General features: G+C 49.3%; 1 protein-coding gene across 1 annotated transcript; it reads left to right on the forward strand.

The window, feature by feature from the left end:
• Positions 1–1,816: 1,816 nt before the first annotated feature.
• On the forward strand, positions 1,817–16,788 carry PLEKHM2 (pleckstrin homology and RUN domain containing M2). The gene is given in 14 exon segments (XM_075191232.1): positions 1,817–1,935; positions 8,289–8,395; positions 8,777–8,886; positions 8,966–9,065; positions 9,153–9,240; positions 9,517–9,703; positions 9,850–9,909; positions 14,045–14,450; positions 14,763–15,171; positions 15,173–15,444; positions 16,173–16,242; positions 16,340–16,430; positions 16,520–16,584; positions 16,675–16,788. Coding segments are annotated over 14 exon segments (2,118 nt in total). The 5' UTR covers positions 1,817–1,875; the 3' UTR covers positions 16,768–16,788.
• Positions 16,789–19,400: the final 2,612 nt, after the last annotated feature.

Below are 19,400 nucleotides of genomic sequence, written 5' to 3' on the forward strand. Positions count from 1 at the left end.
TATGAGAGGGTGAGGGTCTCTGAGTGTGGAGGAGTCTCTGAGGTTGATGGGAAGGCAGGGGGACTGTGAGAGTGGTGGTAGGGCTGTGAGGGGGCAGGGGGCTCTATAAGAGGGTGAGGATCTCTGAGTGTGGAGGAGTCTCTGAGGTTGATGGGAAGGCAGGGGGACTGTGAGAGTGGTGGGGGGGGGGTCTCTGAGAGTGGTGGTAGGGCTATGAGGGGGCAGGGGGCTCTATGAGAGGGTGAGGGTCTCTGAGTGTGGAGGAGTCTCTGAGGTTGATGGGAAGGCAGGGGGACTGTGAGAGTGGTGGTAGGGCTGTGAGGGGCAGGGGGCTCTATAAGAGGGTGAGGATCTCTGAGTGTGGAGGAGTCTCTGAGGTTGATGGGAAGGCAGGGGGACTGTGAGAGTGGTGGGGGGGGTCTCTGAGAGTGGTGGTAGGGCTAGGAGGGGGTAGGGGGTCAGAGTGGTGGTAGGGCTATGAGGGGTAGGGGGTCAGAGTGGTGGTAGGGCTATGAGGGGTAGGGGGTCAGAGTGGTGGTAGGGCTATGAGGGGTAGGGGGTCAGAGTGGTGGTAGGGCTATGAGGGGTAGGGGGTCAGAGTGGTGGTAGGGCTATGAGGGGTAGGGGTCAGAGTGGTGGTAGGGCTATGAGGGGTAGGGGGTCAGAGTGGTGGTAGGGCTATGAGGGGTAGGGGGTCAGAGTGGTGGTAGGGCTATGAGGGGTAGGGGGTCAGAGTGGTGGTAGGGCTATGAGGGGGTAGGGGGTCAGAGTGGTGGTAGGGCTATGAGGGGTAGGGGGTCAGAGTGGTGGTAGGGCTATGAGGGGTAGGGGGTCAGAGTGGTGGTAGGGCTATGAGGGGTAGGGGGTCAGAGTGGTGGTAGGGCTATGAGGGGTAGGGGGTCAGAGTGGTGGTAGGGCTATGAAGGGTAGGGGGTCAGAGTGGTGGTAGGGCTATGAAGGGTAGGGGGTCAGAGTGGTGGTAGGGCTATGACGGGTAGGGGGTCAGAGTGGTGGTAGGGCTATGAGGGGTAGGGGGTCAGAGTGGTGGTTGGGCTATGAGGGGGTAGGGGGTCAGAGTGGTGGTAAGGCTATGAGGGGGTAGGGGGTCAGAGTGGTGGTAAGGCTATGAGGGGGTAGGGGGTCAGAGTGGTGGTAGGGCTATGAGGGGTAGGGGGTCAGAGTGGTGGTAAGGCTATGAGGGGGTAGGGGGTCAGAGTGGTGGTAAGGCTATGAGGGGGTAGGGGGTCAGAGTGGTGGTAGGGCTATGAGGGGTAGGGGGTCAGAGTGGTGGTAGGGCTATGAGGGGTAGGGGGTCAGAGTGGTGGTAGGGCTATGAGGGGTAGGGGGTCAGAGTGGTGGTAGGGCTATGAGGGGTAGGGGGTCAGAGTGGTGGTAGGGCTATGAGGGGTAGGGGGTCAGAGTGGTGGTAGGGCTATGAGGGGTAGGGGGTCAGAGTGGTGGTAGGGCTATGAGGGGTAGGGGGTCAGAGTGGTGGTAGGGCTATGAGGGGTAGGGGGTCAGAGTGGTGGTAGGGCTATGAGGGGTAGGGGGTCAGAGTGGTGGTAGGGCTATGAGGGGTAGGGGGTCAGAGTGGTGGTTGGGCTATGAAGGAGCAGGGAGTCTCTGAGGATGGCAGGAGGTCTGTAAGGGAGTCTGAGTGTAGGGGTCTCAGAGTGGCTGGAAGGTCTCTGAGGGGACAGGGGGGTGGAGCTCTCTGAGGGGATGATCATGTGACCGTTGCCGGGGGCAGCGCTGCTCTGAAGAATCAAAACAATCCGTGACCTCGCCCCTCAGCCGCGCGCTGTAGTGTACATAGCCCCGCCCACTGCATGACGCAGCTTCCTGCGGGTCACATGACGGGACTGTACCGGGCGGATGGATCCGCGGCAGGTGAAGGACCGGATCCTGGAGAACATCAACCTGTCCGTGCGGAAGGTGACATTATACCGAGCTGTGATATATAGTATTATATTATATTATACATGGCTCTGTGTGTCTGTACATGTGATGTGTGTTACTATGTGCTGGGCTGTGTACAGAGATGTGTGTGTGTGTATATATATATATATATATTAGTGTGTTACTATGTGCTGGGCTGTGTACAGAGAGGTGTGTGTGTATATATATATTAGTGTGTTACTATGTGCTGGGCTGTGTACAGAGAGGTGTGTGTGTGTATATATATATATTAGTGTGTTACTATGTGCTGGGCTGTGTACACAGGATATCTCTGTATTACATACTCTTGTGTATATATTGTGTGCACATCTTTAGAGTGCTAGCTTGGCAGCCCAGTGCTGTGTCTCACACCCGGAGTAACTGTTATACATAGGTTGTGTGATGTCTGCCCTGACCCCGTCCTACATGTACAGTTATGGGGGGAATTGATCCCTCATTCAGATCTATATTCTGTCCTGTAACAACAATCATCTGATCCTCACCAAGTCCTACAATGTATTCTTCTATCCCCATGTGATAAATCACTGATGTTACTTATAGAGGAATATATAGGTCCCGTGTGACAACGTAACATCCTGGATGTTTACACACCAATAATGATGGCGGGGTCTCCTTCTAGCCTCCACCATTATCTGATCTCCTCTTATATAGCAGCAGAACCTGTGTATAGACCCCCAGGGATTCCGTAGATCATAGAAACACTTGGACAGCGTTGCAGTAACAGCTTCCTGTAATTGATCAGTCTCTTGCACCATCTTTCACAAGTTTTGGCTCAATCCTTATAAATCTGCTTCAGCCGGTTGATATTCTCCTGAGGTCCAACCACAGCACCTCAGTGGGGTTGAGGTCTGGACTTTCCTAGTTTTACTTAGGATCATTGTGTTGTTTTCTGATCTAAAATGAAGCCGAGCTTCAGAGAGATGGCCGAGTCTTTTCCTCTAGAATACTCCGGTACAGAGAGGAGGTCGTGGAGGACTTAATGATTTTGAGGCGTCCAGTTCTTGTGGCTGCAGAACAACCTCAAATAATCACCCTTTCTCCACTGTGATGAATCTTAGCATTTACCATGTTGGCAGAGACTTGTAGGCCCCTTGTCGTATCTTTGGGTTCTCAGTGGTTCCTCAGCGCTTCATACGGTCTGATGTTTGGGTGAATATGGCCGGACGTCCGCTCCTGGGAAGATTGGTGGCTGTCGGTATGCTCCACTCATAAATAATTTCTCTCACTGCAGAAGGGTCTTACGATTGTTTGGAAATGGCCTGATAACATTTCCTGACGGATGAGCAGCAACAGTTACCTCTCGGAGATCTCTCAGACGTCTTTTCTCCTTGTCATGGTGGCTACACAGACCTGACTGCCCCAGACCGACCTCCATGAGGTTCTCCTGTTATAGAGAGGTCCTAGCACAAAATATGTTCTAGATGTGGAAGCAGTAAGAGTGTACTTCATACATGACGTATTATGTTGGCTTATATTCTATTTAATATGTAATAAAGTAAAATCTGTTCTGTTATTTGAGCTCAAATTTGAGGACTTGGTGAGGACAGGATGATTGTTGATGTCCTGATATGCAAAACACAGATTTAAAACCCTGTTTGTAAATTACTGTATGAGCTGTGGTGTAATATATAATAATGCGACTGCTGGGTGTGGAATAGGTCAGTACAGTACTTGTAATGTACACATAATATATATAATTATTGCATGCTATGGATGGCTGCGACTGTTGTAGGTCATTATATGGAGGGCGTCACGTGGCTGATAGACCTGTTTGTATGAGGTTCCTCCCTGTCAGGTATTTAGGAATGTGACATAAAGAGCCCCGGGCAGCTGAGTGCAGATCCTCACCCCAGAAAGTCAGCTGTCAGCAGTACATCATTAGTGCAGCAGCCATTACTGAGCGATGTGTATTAAGGTTCTGGGTATTATAGCCGTCTGCCTTAGTTGGGATCCTCTCTCCTTCTTGTGGTCATTGCATGTTGCCTAGCAGAGCTCACTGCCCAGGCTTTGTGCTCTGTGACGGAACCTCTTCATGGTAACTATATGGGGCATATGCAATTCTTTATTTTTCCCGCCGTGTTAAAACTATTACCGTTATTATGGTAATAGTTAGCTGGATTTCAGCTCGCGGCTCAGGGAGCTGAAATCCAGCGATAAAACTACTGTAATAACGTTTTTATTACAGATTTTCGCGATATTTTCTGCGTTTCCGCCGACAATTGAATATGCTCCTATGACTCTTGTGTGATTTAATATTAGTGTGGCCATCATGTATGATCTGTTCCGCCAGTAAGGAACATTCTCGCTAATGTCCCCTCCATCTATAGAGGATGTATGTGTCTGATAACATGCTACATGTATGATGCTGGCATCATATGTAACTAGGTGTAACAAGGACTGCTGTGTTTTATAGATGTATACTAAGCTCTCTGATCTGTGATCAGTAACTGGCTGTGTAAGGACGAGGTGCTGCAAGTCTGCACAACTGCCCTTGTGTATCAGCTGAACCCTAATGTTCATACAGCTTCTAAGGGTAGTGTATAAGTGGAGTATCCTCCCATCGGAGGTGGTAGAGGCTAATACAGTAGAGCAATGTTAAACATGCTTGGGATAGACATAAGGATATCCTAAAGCTGGGGTACACACTACAGAAATTTCGACCAACTTTTTATGCCGAGCGATTTTACATGCGATCGATGGTCCGATCGCTCGGTCCATGGACTGCATACACACTGGCCTTCTTTAGGACGATAAAGGGAAGAGCAGACGTCCCTTTAGCGACTTTTTACAGCCATGTTGTCATGAGCAATGACTGTAATTTTGGTTCTTATCTGCCGTCATATTCTGTTTATCTAGTTCCTGAACAGATGATTTTTGTACATAATCTCAGTATTTTCTCTGTATTCACAATGACCCCTGTATCCCGCTGGTTCCTTTATCAGATCTCTTTGGGGCAGGGTCACCTCTTATATGTGTAGTATGTTGTTCTCTTCGCTGCATAGTAACTGAGACTAAACACAGCTGTACATGACTGGTTAGAGAGAAATATACCGCATTTATCAGCAGCTTTTATCTCCATATATTCTATGCACAAACCTGTAATCAGTCATAGACTCTGGTGCATGAGTTCTCCCAGAGAGCAGAATATCCTTTATTTACATAATACAAATATATGATGTGTCGTTATACGATCAGGGAATGTTCACTCCCTGAACCAGAGGAGCTTACAATCTAATTTCTGTATCCCACACACGCTAGCAGCAGTTTAGTCTGCTGACCATAAAACATTAATAATTTAGAGTGTGGGAAGAAAGCCGGAGGAACACGGGCAGAAGGTCCACACAGACGGCACCGCGTGGCAGTACGCTTATCTCCCTCTAGTAACGTTTCACCAGGGTATAAATAATGCTCTACAAGCAGCTATGCAATCAGGTGCTGTTTCACCCAGCATCCAATCAGACAGCTGCTCTCATCTTGTAACCACTGCTGGATAATGACAGCTAGAATCTGATTGGCTGCTCCGTTTGTTATTTTACCTCTCGTATGTTCCCCCATTATATTTAGTTGGCAGTAGTCAGGTATGAGGGTGGGTTTTGGCATCGCAGGGGAGCTTTACACACCAGGTCTTAGATTGGGGGTGCAGGCATAAGTGGGGTGCTCTAGTAATTATTCCCTCAGTGTGACGCCCATAGACGGGTGACACTTGATGGCGTGTACTGCGCAGAACGGTCCTAAACCTTATCCCGCAGATGAGGGTTTAGTGTCATCATGACCTGTAGTGGTTATCGCTCATTGGGGCAGGCAAGTCGGAGTGCCAGTCAGTCTGCACATCTAGTGGGTGATGCCCATGTCTGTGTATTACAGCTGTGACCTGCAGCTTATGCAGCAGTGCTGAGACTTGTAGTTCCACAATAGCCACCGGTGGCCTAAGCCCTTTCTATATCTGGAGGTGAAAGGTGTTTTAAAGTCCCACTTCCAGGGCTGGATTCCTGAAACCTCCGTCCGATATCTGTCTTGTAGAAGAACCAAACATTGTGCATTTCACAGTATAACTGGCCAGAATATTAGACTGCTCCTGATGGGGGTTAAACACTGTGCTGGTTACATGCCGGCTGTAATATCCAATATAACACACTCTTCTTGGCGTCGGTGAGCACATGGTATTACCCACCTGGTTCTGCTTTTCCCATATGTTTTCAAATGACTGATGTCTGTCTGGAAGCAGCTGTCATAGTATTCAATGTGTCAGCAAATGTTACTGACATAGGAAAATCAGTTATTACTTATAGTAGTATTTTACCAGCAATAAGTGGTCGGTAGAGGTGCAGCTGTGTATTGGGTGACTGCTGGTGGTCTCCGATGTTCTGTGAGGATGATGGATGTGTCTGCTGGGGATGACTATAGGTAGCGATGTCTGTATTACTGTGGCCCCTCCATTAGATGGGCAGGGGCTCCCGATGGTTCAACATTAATCTAACTTATTAGGTCCACACAGATTAATTGTATTATGCAGCTCTATTACGTCCAAGACTAAACCTTTATTATTATATGATTCAGGCAGTTACTATCCATGTAATGTCTTCCAGTAATACAATGTATCATCTACATTCAGTGCTGTTCTGTCTCAGACCTGGGCGTGTTATTTGTGTGATTACCTCTGTGTGCATCCATGTATTTGTATATTTCTCTGTTCTATTTATATTTTACCATGGGTTCTGTAAGTAAGTAACACAACAAGTAGTATCCATTGTACTGTGTGAGGCACCTAGAGATCTGACGTTTCCACTTCTGTCTTATAGGAATATATCTATACCTATTGATCTATATATGTGTGTGTGTGTGTGTGTGTGTGTGTATATATATATATATATATATATATATATATATATATATATATATATATATATATATATATATATATATATATATATATATATATATACATAGCTGCATGTGTGTGTGTTTTCTTTGTATTTTTACTATTTTAATATAAAAATCCTGCAATTTAGTTAGTCACAATCCAAAGAAATGATTAAATATATTTCACTTTTTACCCTAACTAATAGAAGCAGTGATGTTGTGTACAGGTTAGATTGTGACGAAGCTGCTGCTCCTGGGTCAGAGGCTGGGGGCTGCACACGGCAGGCAGCCATGGTTGTTCTTTGTAGTCCTGCTTCCTCCCCCCGGCCACTCCACCCCAAGTACCCTCAAGTATGGCTGGGGAGGGAGGGGGGTTTTGCACACACATAGGACGTCTATTCTATCAATAGATCAACATATTTCTTTGTTCTTCATTAGTTAAATTGTATGTTACGGCTTTAAAAGTAAAAAGGAGGTGAGCTAAGAGTGTATTTAATTCCCCGGTCCAAGCATAGACTAACGCCTTATTTCCTGCTCTGATCATTAAGCTACACAGTCTGGGCTGTCTCTTCACTAGGATATGCAAATATCAGGACAAAAATTTGTAGCCCTTTATCTCTCTTCTGGGAACGTGAGCTGACACTGCCGTTAAGGAAGTGGCTCAGAGAGCATGCTGTTGCTGGCCCTTTAATTGTCCGCTCTGTAGATGGTCTTGTGACTGTGTATATTGCGGGATGAGAAGTTCCCTATTTCTAGGATGTTTACTGCTCACTCATCTATATATAAAGACTATGTTGTAAGAGTCTCTTCAGTTCACATAATTATGTTGTATTATAGGTCAGTGCTTTGTTCTACAGGAATCTGCAGCACGTGAGGTTTACCGACCCATCTGCCTGTGTGCGGGCTGCATCTCTATCCTGTATGCCAGCGATCTGTTAGTACCTCACAGGACATAGTGACTACCCCCCACCCAGCAGTGGTGGTCTGAAAAGAGCCCTTCAGTAAACTCCTCCACTTTATTCAGATAATTTATTTTTATATATTTAATAGGATTTATCAGTTTGTTAAAATCCCTGATTCTCTTTCATTTTCAGGGCTAAACTCTGAATATTACATAGCAAACTGTCATATTATAATGTAGAGTTCTGGTTGGTCCTGTGTCAGACATGTAACATGTTGTATGCAGTCTGTGGATCATCAACAGCTCTGGTCAGACCATGTTTAGGGCTCAAACATAATACATCCTATTGTCTGATTGGCCACATACTCTGGTCCCTCCCTGTGAGGACCACACAACATCCAGACAAGTAATGGCAGTCTCTGATGAGCCGAGGACTGGATCATTGCCCCTCGTAACCTAATTTGTGATCCATCCTTCTGCTAACTGAATCTCTGACCCTGCCACACTGTACACATGAGCTCGGGGGGGGTCTGCGCCTGTATTTACACCCTGACTTTTGCCCCCTCAGTTACAGAGTTACTTTGCCGCGTGTGAAGATGAGACGCCCGCTATACGGAACCATGACCGAGTCCTGCAAAGACTGTGTGAGCACCTGGACCATGCGCTGCTCTATGGGTGAGTCACTATTGTCAGGGAAGGGTGGGCGCTGTCTCCTGTTATGGCCTCTGGTGAGGTAGAAGCACTCGCAGTATGGCTGCCTCCATGACCGTGTATGCAGGTTATCCCCTGATGTACTTATTATCAATGTCTCCCAACTCCCGAATAAAGTTACACTGCTGCTCATTGGTAGAATAGAACTGCCGTTCTCAATTATGAGTGAATGCCCTAAATATTAGTGTCCACCACATGCTGATACCAACCTACCCGTTACTTGTTCCAGCAATTTAAAAAAAGAAATAATTACATCAACTGTTCCGGGCACATGGCGATCAGCCACCCACAATATATATATATATATATATATGTATCAGTGGGTCATGGTGTCTTCTCCCCCAGGTTACAGGATATCTCGTCTGGGTACTGGGTGCTGGTCGTACACTTTACCCGCAGGGAAGCGGTGAAGCAGATCGAGGAACAGCAGCATGTAGCTACGCTCCTCGGCCGCAGTGAGTAATTAGCTGTGTGATTTATAGTCCACCGTCAGTGCCCAGCACAAACGGCTCTTCTCTTGTGTGTCCCTGGCAGGCCGGGCCTGGCTGTACCTCGCGCTCAATGAGAATTCCCTGGAAAGTTACCTGAGATTATTCCAGGAGAACCAAAGTCTTTTGCAGAAGTACTACTACAAGTAAGTAGCGAGTGCAGATCCGTCGCCTGTCTGGCTGTGGCGGTGCTTCCCCCGCGCGTCATCCAATACTATGCTCTTCTGTTCCAGGAATGCTCTGGTTTGTAGTCATGACCATCTCACACTCTTCCTCACACTCGTGTCCGGTCTGGAGTTTATTAGATTTGATTTGGAGCTGGTGAGTTATATAAAATGTACAATATCCCTGCATAGATATAATTGATGTTCCCTCTAATTATTATTGGTGACTCACATTTTCTATGTCTAGGTGCCTGACCCTGAAGAGGACCTGTTATGTTTACGATAGTCTGTTTTACGTATTACATCATGCAATATGTATGTCCTAGAAGTACAAAGTCCCCTATGATCCCTCTGTCTGTAAAGGACGGAGGTTCTGTGTATAAAAGGATTATGAAGGTTTATGACTTTCTTACGACCTCTGATCTCTCCCCAGGATGTTCCGTACCTGGACCTGGCTCCTTACATGCCGGATTACTACAAGCCCCAGTATCTCCTGGACTTCGAGGACCGGCTCCCCAGCAACATTCACGGCTCCGACAGTCTGTCCCTCAATTCCTTCAACTCCATTAACTCCACTAACCTGGAGTGGGACGACAGCGCCATCGCTCCGTCGAGTGAAGGTACAATGGCTGTAGGACACCTCCTGCCCCTGCTGCTGGTGCAGACATTACCACGATATCCCGTCACATACACACATCGTGGGGCGGTAACACAGGGTCACCTAGCGCCTGTTTCTAATCTGCTGTTTTGTCCCTGATCTCTGTAGATTATGATTTTGGAGATGCTTATCCTGCAGTGCCGTCCGTGCCCAGCACAGACTGGGAAGGTGGGAACCATCCATCTGTCTTCATTCTCCTTTCACCTCACTGACTCATGCCTCGTGCCTCATACCTCCCATGTTCATTTCCGCCTTTACCTGTATGTATGTGGCTCATATCTCCACTTGTATGACTGTTCTTAGTCTCTCATTTCTCTGCCCGATATTGTCTGTCGTCCTCATTGATTCCTGCACCCGACATTGTCTACTCCTGTATCCCACACTCCTTTTTCTGCCTATCGTTGCTTCTTGTCCTCGCTCTGAATCTTCCGCCTAACGTTGCCTGCTGTCCTTTCATTCTGCACCTGACAGTGTCTGCTGTCCTCTCATTCTGCACCTGACAGTGTCTGCTGTCCTCTCATTCTGAACCTGACAGTGTCTGCTGTCCTCTCATTCTGCACCTGACAGTGTCTGCTGTCCTCTCATTCTGCACCTGACAGTGTCTGCTGTCCTCTCATTCTGCACCTGACAGTGTCTGCTGTCCTCTCATTCTGCACCTGACAGTGTCTGCTGTCCTCTCATTCTGCACCTGACAGTGTCTGCTGTCCTCTCATTCTGCACCTGACAGTGTCTGCTGTCCTCTCATTCTGCACCTGACAGTGTCTGCTGTCCTCTCATTCTGCACCTGACAGTGTCTGCTGTCCTCTCATTCTGCACCTGACAGTGTCTGCTGTCCTCTCATTCTGCACCTGACAGTGTCTGCTGTCCTCTCATTCTGCACCTGACAGTGTCTGCTGTCCTTTCATTCTGCACCTGACAGTGTCTGCTGTCCTCTCATTCTGCACCTGACAGTGCCTGCTGTCCTCTCATTCTGCACCTGACAGTGCCTGCTGTCCTCTCATTCTGCACCTGACAGTGTCTGCTGTCCTCTCATTCTGCACCTGACAGTGTCTGCTGTCCTCTCATTCTGCACCTGACAGTGTCTGCTGTCCTCTCATTCTGCACCTGACAGTGTCTGCTGTCCTCTCATTCTGCACCTGACAGTGTCTGCTGTCCTCTCATTCTGCACCTGACAGTGTCTGCTGTCCTCTCATTCTGCACCTGACAGTGTCTGCTGTCCTTTCATTCTGCACCTGACAGTGTCTGCTGTCCTCTCATTCTGCACCTGACAGTGTCTGCTGTCCTCTCATTCTGCACCTGACAGTGTCTGCTGTCCTCTCATTCTGCACCTGACAGTGTCTGCTGTCCTCTCATTCTGCACCTGACAGTGTCTGCTGTCCTCTCATTCTGCACCTGACAGTGTCTGCTGTCCTCTCATTCTGCACCTGACAGCGTCTGCTGTCCTCTCATTCTGCACCTGACAGCGTCTGCTGTCCTCTCATTCTGCACCTGACAGTGTCTGCTGTCCTCTCATTCTGCACCTGACAGTGTCTGCTGTCCTCTCATTCTGCACCTGACAGCGTCTGCTGTCCTCTCATTCTGCACCTGACAGCGTCTGCTGTCCTCTCATTCTGCACCTGACAGCGTCTGCTGTCCTCTCATTCTGCACCTGACAGCGTCTGCTGTCCTCTCATTCTGCACCTGACAGTGTCTGCTGTCCTCTCATTCTGCACCTGACAGTGTCTGCTGTCCTCTCATTCTGCACCTGACAGCGTCTGCTGTCCTCTCATTCTGCACCTGACAGCGTCTGCTGTCCTCTCATTCTGCACCTGACAGTGTCTGCTGTCCTCTCATTCTGCACCTGACAGTGTCTGCTGTCCTCTCATTCTGCACCTGACAGCGTCTGCTGTCCTCTCATTCTGCACCTGACAGCGTCTGCTGTCCTCTCATTCTGCACCTGACAGCGTCTGCTGTCCTCTCATTCTGCACCTGACAGCGTCTGCTGTCCTCTCATTCTGCACCTGACAGCGTCTGCTGTCCTCTCATTCTGCACCTGACAGCGTCTGCTGTCCTCTCATTCTGCACCTGACAGCGTCTGCTGTCCTCTCATTCTGCACCTGACAGCGTCTGCTGTCCTCTCATTCTGCACCTGACAGCGTCTGCTGTCCTCTCATTCTGCACCTGACAGTGTCTGCTGTCCTCTCATTCTGCACCTGACAGTGTCTGCTGTCCTCTCATTCTGCACCTGACAGTGTCTGCTGTCCTCTCATTCTGCACCTGACAGTGTCTGCTGTCCTCTCATTCTGCACCTGACAGTGTCTGCTGTCCTCACTCCTTCATTCCTCACTTATTGCTCCACCTAACATTGTCTAACACTGTCTGTAGTCTGCTGGCCTCGCCCAGTCGATCCTCTGCCTGATATTATCTGCCATCCTTGGTCTCTCATTCCTCCACTGAACATTATCTCCTGTCCTCACTCTGATTCCTATACCCGACATTGTCAGACTCTTCTATTTACATCTGTATTTCATTCCTGATCCTGGTCAAGTGTTTTCTTTGCCTCATTCCTCCACCTCACCCGGGTTGTCTGTGTTTTCTACCATCCCCTCCCCTCTGCTGCATGAAGATGATCCCTAATCTCCGCATCATGTGATACTAACAGAACCGTCGGAGTCTATATAACCAGTATCTTTATTTCATGAATTCACAGAGAGCAGTGCGCAATTCTCTGTACAGATATATCCTTATGTTTTGAGACTTGGGTCAGGAATCGCTGTGCACATGTGACCAGACCCCAAGTCTGTCTCTAGGACTGATGGTCCCCAAGAGTCCCTCATTTAATGGAAGATGGAGAATCGGGGAAAGACCCCACCACATAGCTGTGTTGTTACAGCTCCCAGTAGGCTGCCCCCCCCCCCCTCCCCCCCAATAGCAGCTCACTGGGGTCCCATAGATATTGCCCCCTGATTCTGGGGTCCTGTAAGTCCCTCCACATTATCCTGACAATGGGGTCCTGTCTCTGCCTCTTAATCACAGCTACCCGGGGTCATATAGTCTTTGCCCTCAGAACCCTAGACACTACGTCCACTAATCCTACCCTTGGGTTCCTGTAGATCCCATAATACTGCCCCTCCCTGGTTCTATAACCTGGTCTCTAAGGCTGATCCATGTACAAAGCTTCATCCGCTGACTGGTTTTATTGGATATAAGTTTGTTGTTCGGTCTCTGGAGACCAACAGTAATAGAGATGGAATTATTTCTCCTCAAGTTCAGTGCAACAAAGTCCAAAATGCTAATCCTTTTCAAATAAACCCTGAAAGTCCTCCCCCTCCCACCTTAATCCACACAGAGAACAGAGCTCTACAGAACCCAGTTATCTGGAAGTAAATATTGAATGTTGCACAGCTTTATATTGCACTGCTTCCTGCTTTCCTTGTGTGAGTGCAGTACCACATACTGACAGAAGGGGGGCACACACTCTCTTGCTCCTGGGATGCAATTGTTTTATGTACCTTTGTTTGCTGACCTATGAAAGGACTTCTGTACGCAGCGGACGACACAAACCTCTCCTGTGCTCACTTTCCATTAACCTGCTGCGATATCCAGCCGCTGTACCCCGATGTGTCCCTGCCTGTCTGTTTACTTATAAAGCACCTAATAGTCATGTTTTACGTCAGATCTCACAAATGTACATGTAACGGTCTCAGGAACGTAGCACAACAAACAATGCTTTAGATCATGCGGAAGGCTGTATTCTTGTCTGAATGTTTATAAGGACTCAGCTGGTGCCTTTCTGAGCCTAAAATAGACAATCGACGACAATAATTTGCAATTGAGATATGTAACAAGGATATATTAACTCCTGTTACACTAGGGCAGTGTTGGCTAACCTGTGACACTCCAAGTGTTGTGAAACTACAAGTCCCAGCATACCCTTCCAGCAATAAGCTGCTATATATTGGAAAGCATGCTGGGATTTGTAGTTTCACAACACCTGGAGCGTCACAGGTTAGCCAACACTGCGCTAGGGGAAACCTTTACGTTTAGATTTGTGAATGGTAACAAATGACATAATATTAACCCTAAAAATGTGTGTTTGTGCTCTGAGGTTGGACCAATCTTGTAATGTCCAATCACTGCTGCAAATATCCACTAACGAGCTTCATTTCCTGTATCTATACTAAATCTACAGCTGTGTATATAACTAACCGTTGTTCCAGATCCCTCTCTCTATAACGACTGATTTATAATGTATTCACCATCGCACTCCTTCCTTTCTTCTCTCATCTGACTGTCCCTCATCTCTCGCGCTGTTCTGTAACAGACGGAGACTTCCATGACGGTTGCATCTTACCCTGCTCGGCACCTCTTGTGCTCAGCTGCCCCAAAACACAAGGGAAGAGTTCAGTGCACCGACACAATCCGTTTACACCAGATCTATCATCTTCTGATGTCATCCCAGGGCCAGGCACGGCAGCCGATACACCCGACACAAGTGACCCCATCACTCAAGATTCGGAGCTTGACGTGACCTCCTTAGAGACCACCCTGTCTTATAACCAGGCTCAGAAGGCAACTGAGCCAACATCAGACAGCACTGATCTTAGCAACCAAGATGTGGCTGACGGCCTTTCCACCTCCGAATCAACACCGGTGCACGGCGCGACCCATAGGAAAGGCGCAAACTTTACCGTGTATACCGAGAACACGTCGGAGCTGGAGGTCATCCGGTGAGTGTAAATTGTACCAACTCCTCCCCCCCAAATTGTGAGCTTTAAACAGTACCAATGGATTCAAGCTGTAACCTTTAAATGGTCAATAAGATTTTACAAGGTCACAGTGTTCCTGCTCCCCATGATGTGCTGTCCATGAATTGTTGGTGGGATCTTGGCATGTAGATGACACCTCCAGAGACCATTTGTCGGGATTTATATCAGTTTTGTTGCCCCGATTCTGTGCAACTTTTTTATTGGTATTTAGCATCCTCGGCGGGAGGTCTCTATATTCTGCAGCAGTTTAAACGTTGTCATTTGTGTTTTCAGAATGGTAAGGAAGAAGCGAGGTGGGAAACGTAAAAAGGGTCGGTCGGAGGACGGTATCCAGCGTGGTCACCTCAGCACCTCAGAGACCGAGGACCTGGACAACAAGCAGAAGACAAGTGTTTGTAATGGGGACACGGAGGAGAAGCCGAGTGACCTTACTGAGCCGGCTCTTCGTCTACCCAAGATGAAGGATACGTCCATGGAGCGTGTCGGGCAACCTCTCACCGAGGTCATTGAGAAGTTGAATGGCCAGCTGGATCCTCAGACTTGGAACGCTAATCCTGAACTCTCAAACCATTCCTTTCGGACCTGCGACCCGGGGGAGACCCTCGGTGGCATCCAAGGCCAAGACGTTAGCCAGGGGATGCAGGATCCCATGGACTTCTACTACTTTACCCCAGAGAGTCCAAAACGCTGCTGCAGCAGGTGGTGGCGACAATGACTCTCCAGGCCAGAGCCAACCAGCATATGTTTTTAGTGGCTCTGAGGATGTTGGACAAGCGGAAGAAGGAACAGGAAGAGCAACATCGGCTGAAGAACCCATAGAGGACTGTTCCAACAAGCCCCTGCTGACCATGGACCCCGGCGGGAAGTGCAGTCCGGCTCTAAGCATTGCGGAGGACTCTGGGGTAGAGGAAGGACAAGGGAGCCCTGCAGACTCCCCACATCCCTGCGAGTTCAGGTCAGTATTATTATTAATTTTTATTTATAGGGCGCCACTAGGTATCCGTAGCGCCGTACAGGGACAAACAAATTACAATACAAAGGGGAGACAGCACGATACAGTAAACAAAACAGTAACTCAGTGAGCTCAAAGCACAGCTAATGGGGCAGGGGAGGGGAAGGTCCCGCATACGGCGGAGCCCAAGAGGGCACGGATGGCAGGGAAACCCCCAGGGTGGAGAGGAGGGAGCAAGAGGGAACGGGGAGAAGAAGGTCCTAGAGGAGGAGGGGCAAGGTAGCTGGAGAGCAGAGTAAAAGTGGTGAAAACAGGAGGAGAGGTGACCCTGCTCAAAAGAGCGTACAATCTAAGGGTATCAGTATCAGGCTGAGCGTTGCTCTCTCATCCGATGACTCTTCATTACTTCCAGCTTCATGATGATTATAGACATGGTGTTACCACCTTCTGTCTGGTTGTCGGAGTGTTTTACTCAGGGCTTTGATAGTCTATTTCCTTTCTAACTGGATGCAGCCATGACGGCTACTGGCTGAGGTGTATTGGGCCACAGGGGAGACTAGTGCTGGCTCAGGGTTATAGGACCTGCTTGGAGGCTATTAACGGGCACAGACCTAGCGGGAGACGGTGGAAGAACATGGTGAACTAGTAAAATGTCTTCTATCCAGCAGTTGTTTCATCAGACCAGCACCACTCGGCCCACCCATTGTTCACCCATTGTCTTCTCTCTCCAGGGTGGATAATAATCTGCTTCTACTGCTGATGATTCACGTATTTCGAGAGAATGAGGAGCAGCTATTCAAGGTGAGGGGGTCGGGGGTTCTTCCAGAGCGTACTGTGTTCTCCAGATTCCCCATCATATTACATCATTCTTAGTGTCCCTTTGTCTCCTGTTCTTCAGATGTTCCGCATGAGCACCGGGCATATGGAAGGGGACCTGCAACTGGTCTATGTTCTGCTCACTGATTGTTACATCTACTTTCTGAGAAAAGGTAACACTGTCTGTTGTCCTCTATCCTCTCGCTCCAATCTCTCTGCGTTTTAGATCAGGGGAGTGACTTATTTATCTATTTACGGGTAGGTGCTGCGGACAAGCCGTACATGGTGGAAGATGCTGTATCGTACAATGAGCTTGACTACATCTCGGTAAGTGTCACTAGGTAACTGTGCTGAGTATTTCATTGGCAGGTTCGCCTCTTGCTTCTGCTAAGAGTCTCTCTCCTGGATATCTGGCAGGTTGGCCTCGATCAACAGACCGTGACTCTGGTGTGCACGAACAGACGGCGGCAGTTTCTGGTGGATACAGCAGACATTAGTCTAACTGAGTGAGTTACACAACCCTCTCCTCCTCCTCCCCCGTCACCGACTAATGTACCAACCTGTCGTCCTCTCCTCCTCCTCCCCCGTCACCGACTAATGTACCAACCTGTCGTCCTCTCCTCCTCCCCCGTCACCGACTAATGTACCAACCTGTCGTCCTCTCCTCCTCCTCCTCCGTCACCGACTAATGTACCAACCTGTCGTCCTCTTCTTCTCCTCCCCCGTCACCGACTAATGTACCAACCTGTCGTCCTCTTCTTCTCCTCCTCCGTCACTGACTAATGTACCAACCTGTCGTCCTCTTCTTCTCCTCCTCCGTCACTGACTAATGTACCAACCTGTCGTCCTCTTCTTCTCCTCCTCCTCCCCCGTCACCGACTAATGTACCAACCTGTCGTCCTCTTCTTCTCCTCCTCCGTCACTGACTAATGTACCAACCTGTCGTCCTCTTCTTCTCCTCCTCCGTCACTGACTAATGTACCAACCTGTCGTCCTCTTCTTCTCCTCCCCCGTCACCGACTAATGTACCAACCTGTCGTCCTCTTCTTCTCCTCCTCCGTCACTGACTAATGTACCAACCTGTCGTCCTCTCCTCCTCCGTCACTGACTAATGTACCAACCTGTCGTCCTCTTCTTCTCCTCCTCCGTCACTGACTAATGTACCAACCTGTCGTCCTCTCCTCCTCCCCCGTCACTGACTAATGTTTCAACCTGTCGTCCTCTCCTCCTCCTCCTCCTCCTCCGTCACCGACTAATGTTTCAACCTGTCGTCCTCTCCTCCTCCTCCTCCTCCTCCGTCACCGGCTAATGTACCAACCTGTCGTCCTCTTCTCCTCCTCACCCGTCACCGACTAATGTACCAACCTGTCGTCCTCTTCTCCTCCTCACCCGTCACCGACTAATGTACCAACCTGTCGTCCTCTTCTCCTCCTCCTCCCCCGTCACTGACTAATGTTTCAACCTGTCGTCCTCTCCTCCTCCTCCTCCTCCTCCGTCACCGACTAATGTTTCAACCTGTCGTCCTCTCCTCCTCCTCCTCCTCCTCCGTCACCGGCTAATGTACCAACCTGTCGTCCTCTTCTCCTCCTCACCCGTCACCGACTAATGTACCAACCTGTCGTCCTCTCCTCCTCCTCCTCCGTCACTGACTAATGTACCAACCTGTCGTCCTCTCCTCCTCCGTCACTGACTAATGTACCAACCTGTCGTCCTCTTCTCCTCCTCACCCGTCACCGACTAATGTACCAACCTGTCGTCCTCTTCTCCTCCTCACCCGTCACCGACTAATGTACCAACCTGTCGTCCTCTTCTCCTCCTCCTCACCCGTCACCGACTAATGTACCAACCTGTCGTCCTCTTCTCCTCCTCACCCGTCACCGACTAATGTACCAACCTGTCGTCCTCTTCTCCTCCTCACCCGTCACCGACTAATGTACCAACCTGTCGTCCTCTTCTCCTCCTCCTCACCCGTCACCGACTAATGTACCAACCTGTCGTCCTCTTCTTCTCCTCCTCCGTCACCGACTAATGTACCAACCTGTCGTCCTCTCCTCCTCCGTCACTGACTAATGTACCAACCTGTCGTCCTCTCCTCCTCCGTCACTGACTAATGTACCAACCTGTCGTCCTCTTCTCCTCCTCACCCCGTCACCGACTAATGTACCAACCTGTCGTCCTCTTCTCCTCCTCACCCCGTCACCGACTAATGTACCAACCTGTCGTCCTCTTCTCCTCCTCCTCACCCGTCACCGACTAATGTACCAACCTGTCGTCCTCTTCTCCTCCTCACCCGTCACCGACTAATGTACCAACCTGTCGTCCTCTTCTCCTCCTCACCCGTCACCGACTAATGTACCAACCTGTCGTCCTCTTCTCCTCCTCACCCGTCACCGACTAATGTACCAACCTGTCGTCCTCTTCTCCTCCTCCTCACCCGTCACCGACTAATGTACCAACCTGTCGTCCTCTTCTTCTCCTCCTCCGTCACCGACTAATGTACCAACCTGTCGTCCTCTTCTCCTCCTCACCCGTCACCGACTAATGTACCAACCTGTCGTCCTCTCCTCCTCCGTCACTGACTAATGTACCAACCTGTCGTCCTCTCCTCCTCCCCGTCACCGACTAATGTACCAACCTGTCGTCCTCTCCTCCTCCTCCTCCGTCACCGACTAATGTACCAACCTGTCGTCCTCTTCTCCTCCTCACCCGTCACCGACTAATGTACCAACCTGTCGTCCTCTTCTCCTCCTCCTCACCCGTCACCGACTAATGTACCAACCTGTCGTCCTCTTCTCCTCCTCACCCGTCACCGACTAATGTACCAACCTGTCGTCCTCTTCTCCTCCTCACCCGTCACCGACTAATGTACCAACCTGTCGTCCTCTTCTCCTCCTCACCCGTCACCGACTAATGTACCAACCTGTCGTCCTCTTCTCCTCCTCACCCGTCACCGACTAATGTACCAACCTGTCGTCCTCTTCTCCTCCTCCTCACCCGTCACCGACTAATGTACCAACCTGTCGTCCTCTTCTTCTCCTCCTCCGTCACCGACTAATGTACCAACCTGTCGTCCTCTTCTCCTCCTCCACCCGTCACCGACTAATGTACCAACCTGTCGTCCTCTCCTCCTCCGTCACTGACTA

Source organism: Mixophyes fleayi, chromosome 11 (genome assembly GCF_038048845.1).
Source record: "Mixophyes fleayi isolate aMixFle1 chromosome 11, aMixFle1.hap1, whole genome shotgun sequence".
Taxonomy (NCBI): Eukaryota; Metazoa; Chordata; class Amphibia; order Anura; family Limnodynastidae; genus Mixophyes; species Mixophyes fleayi.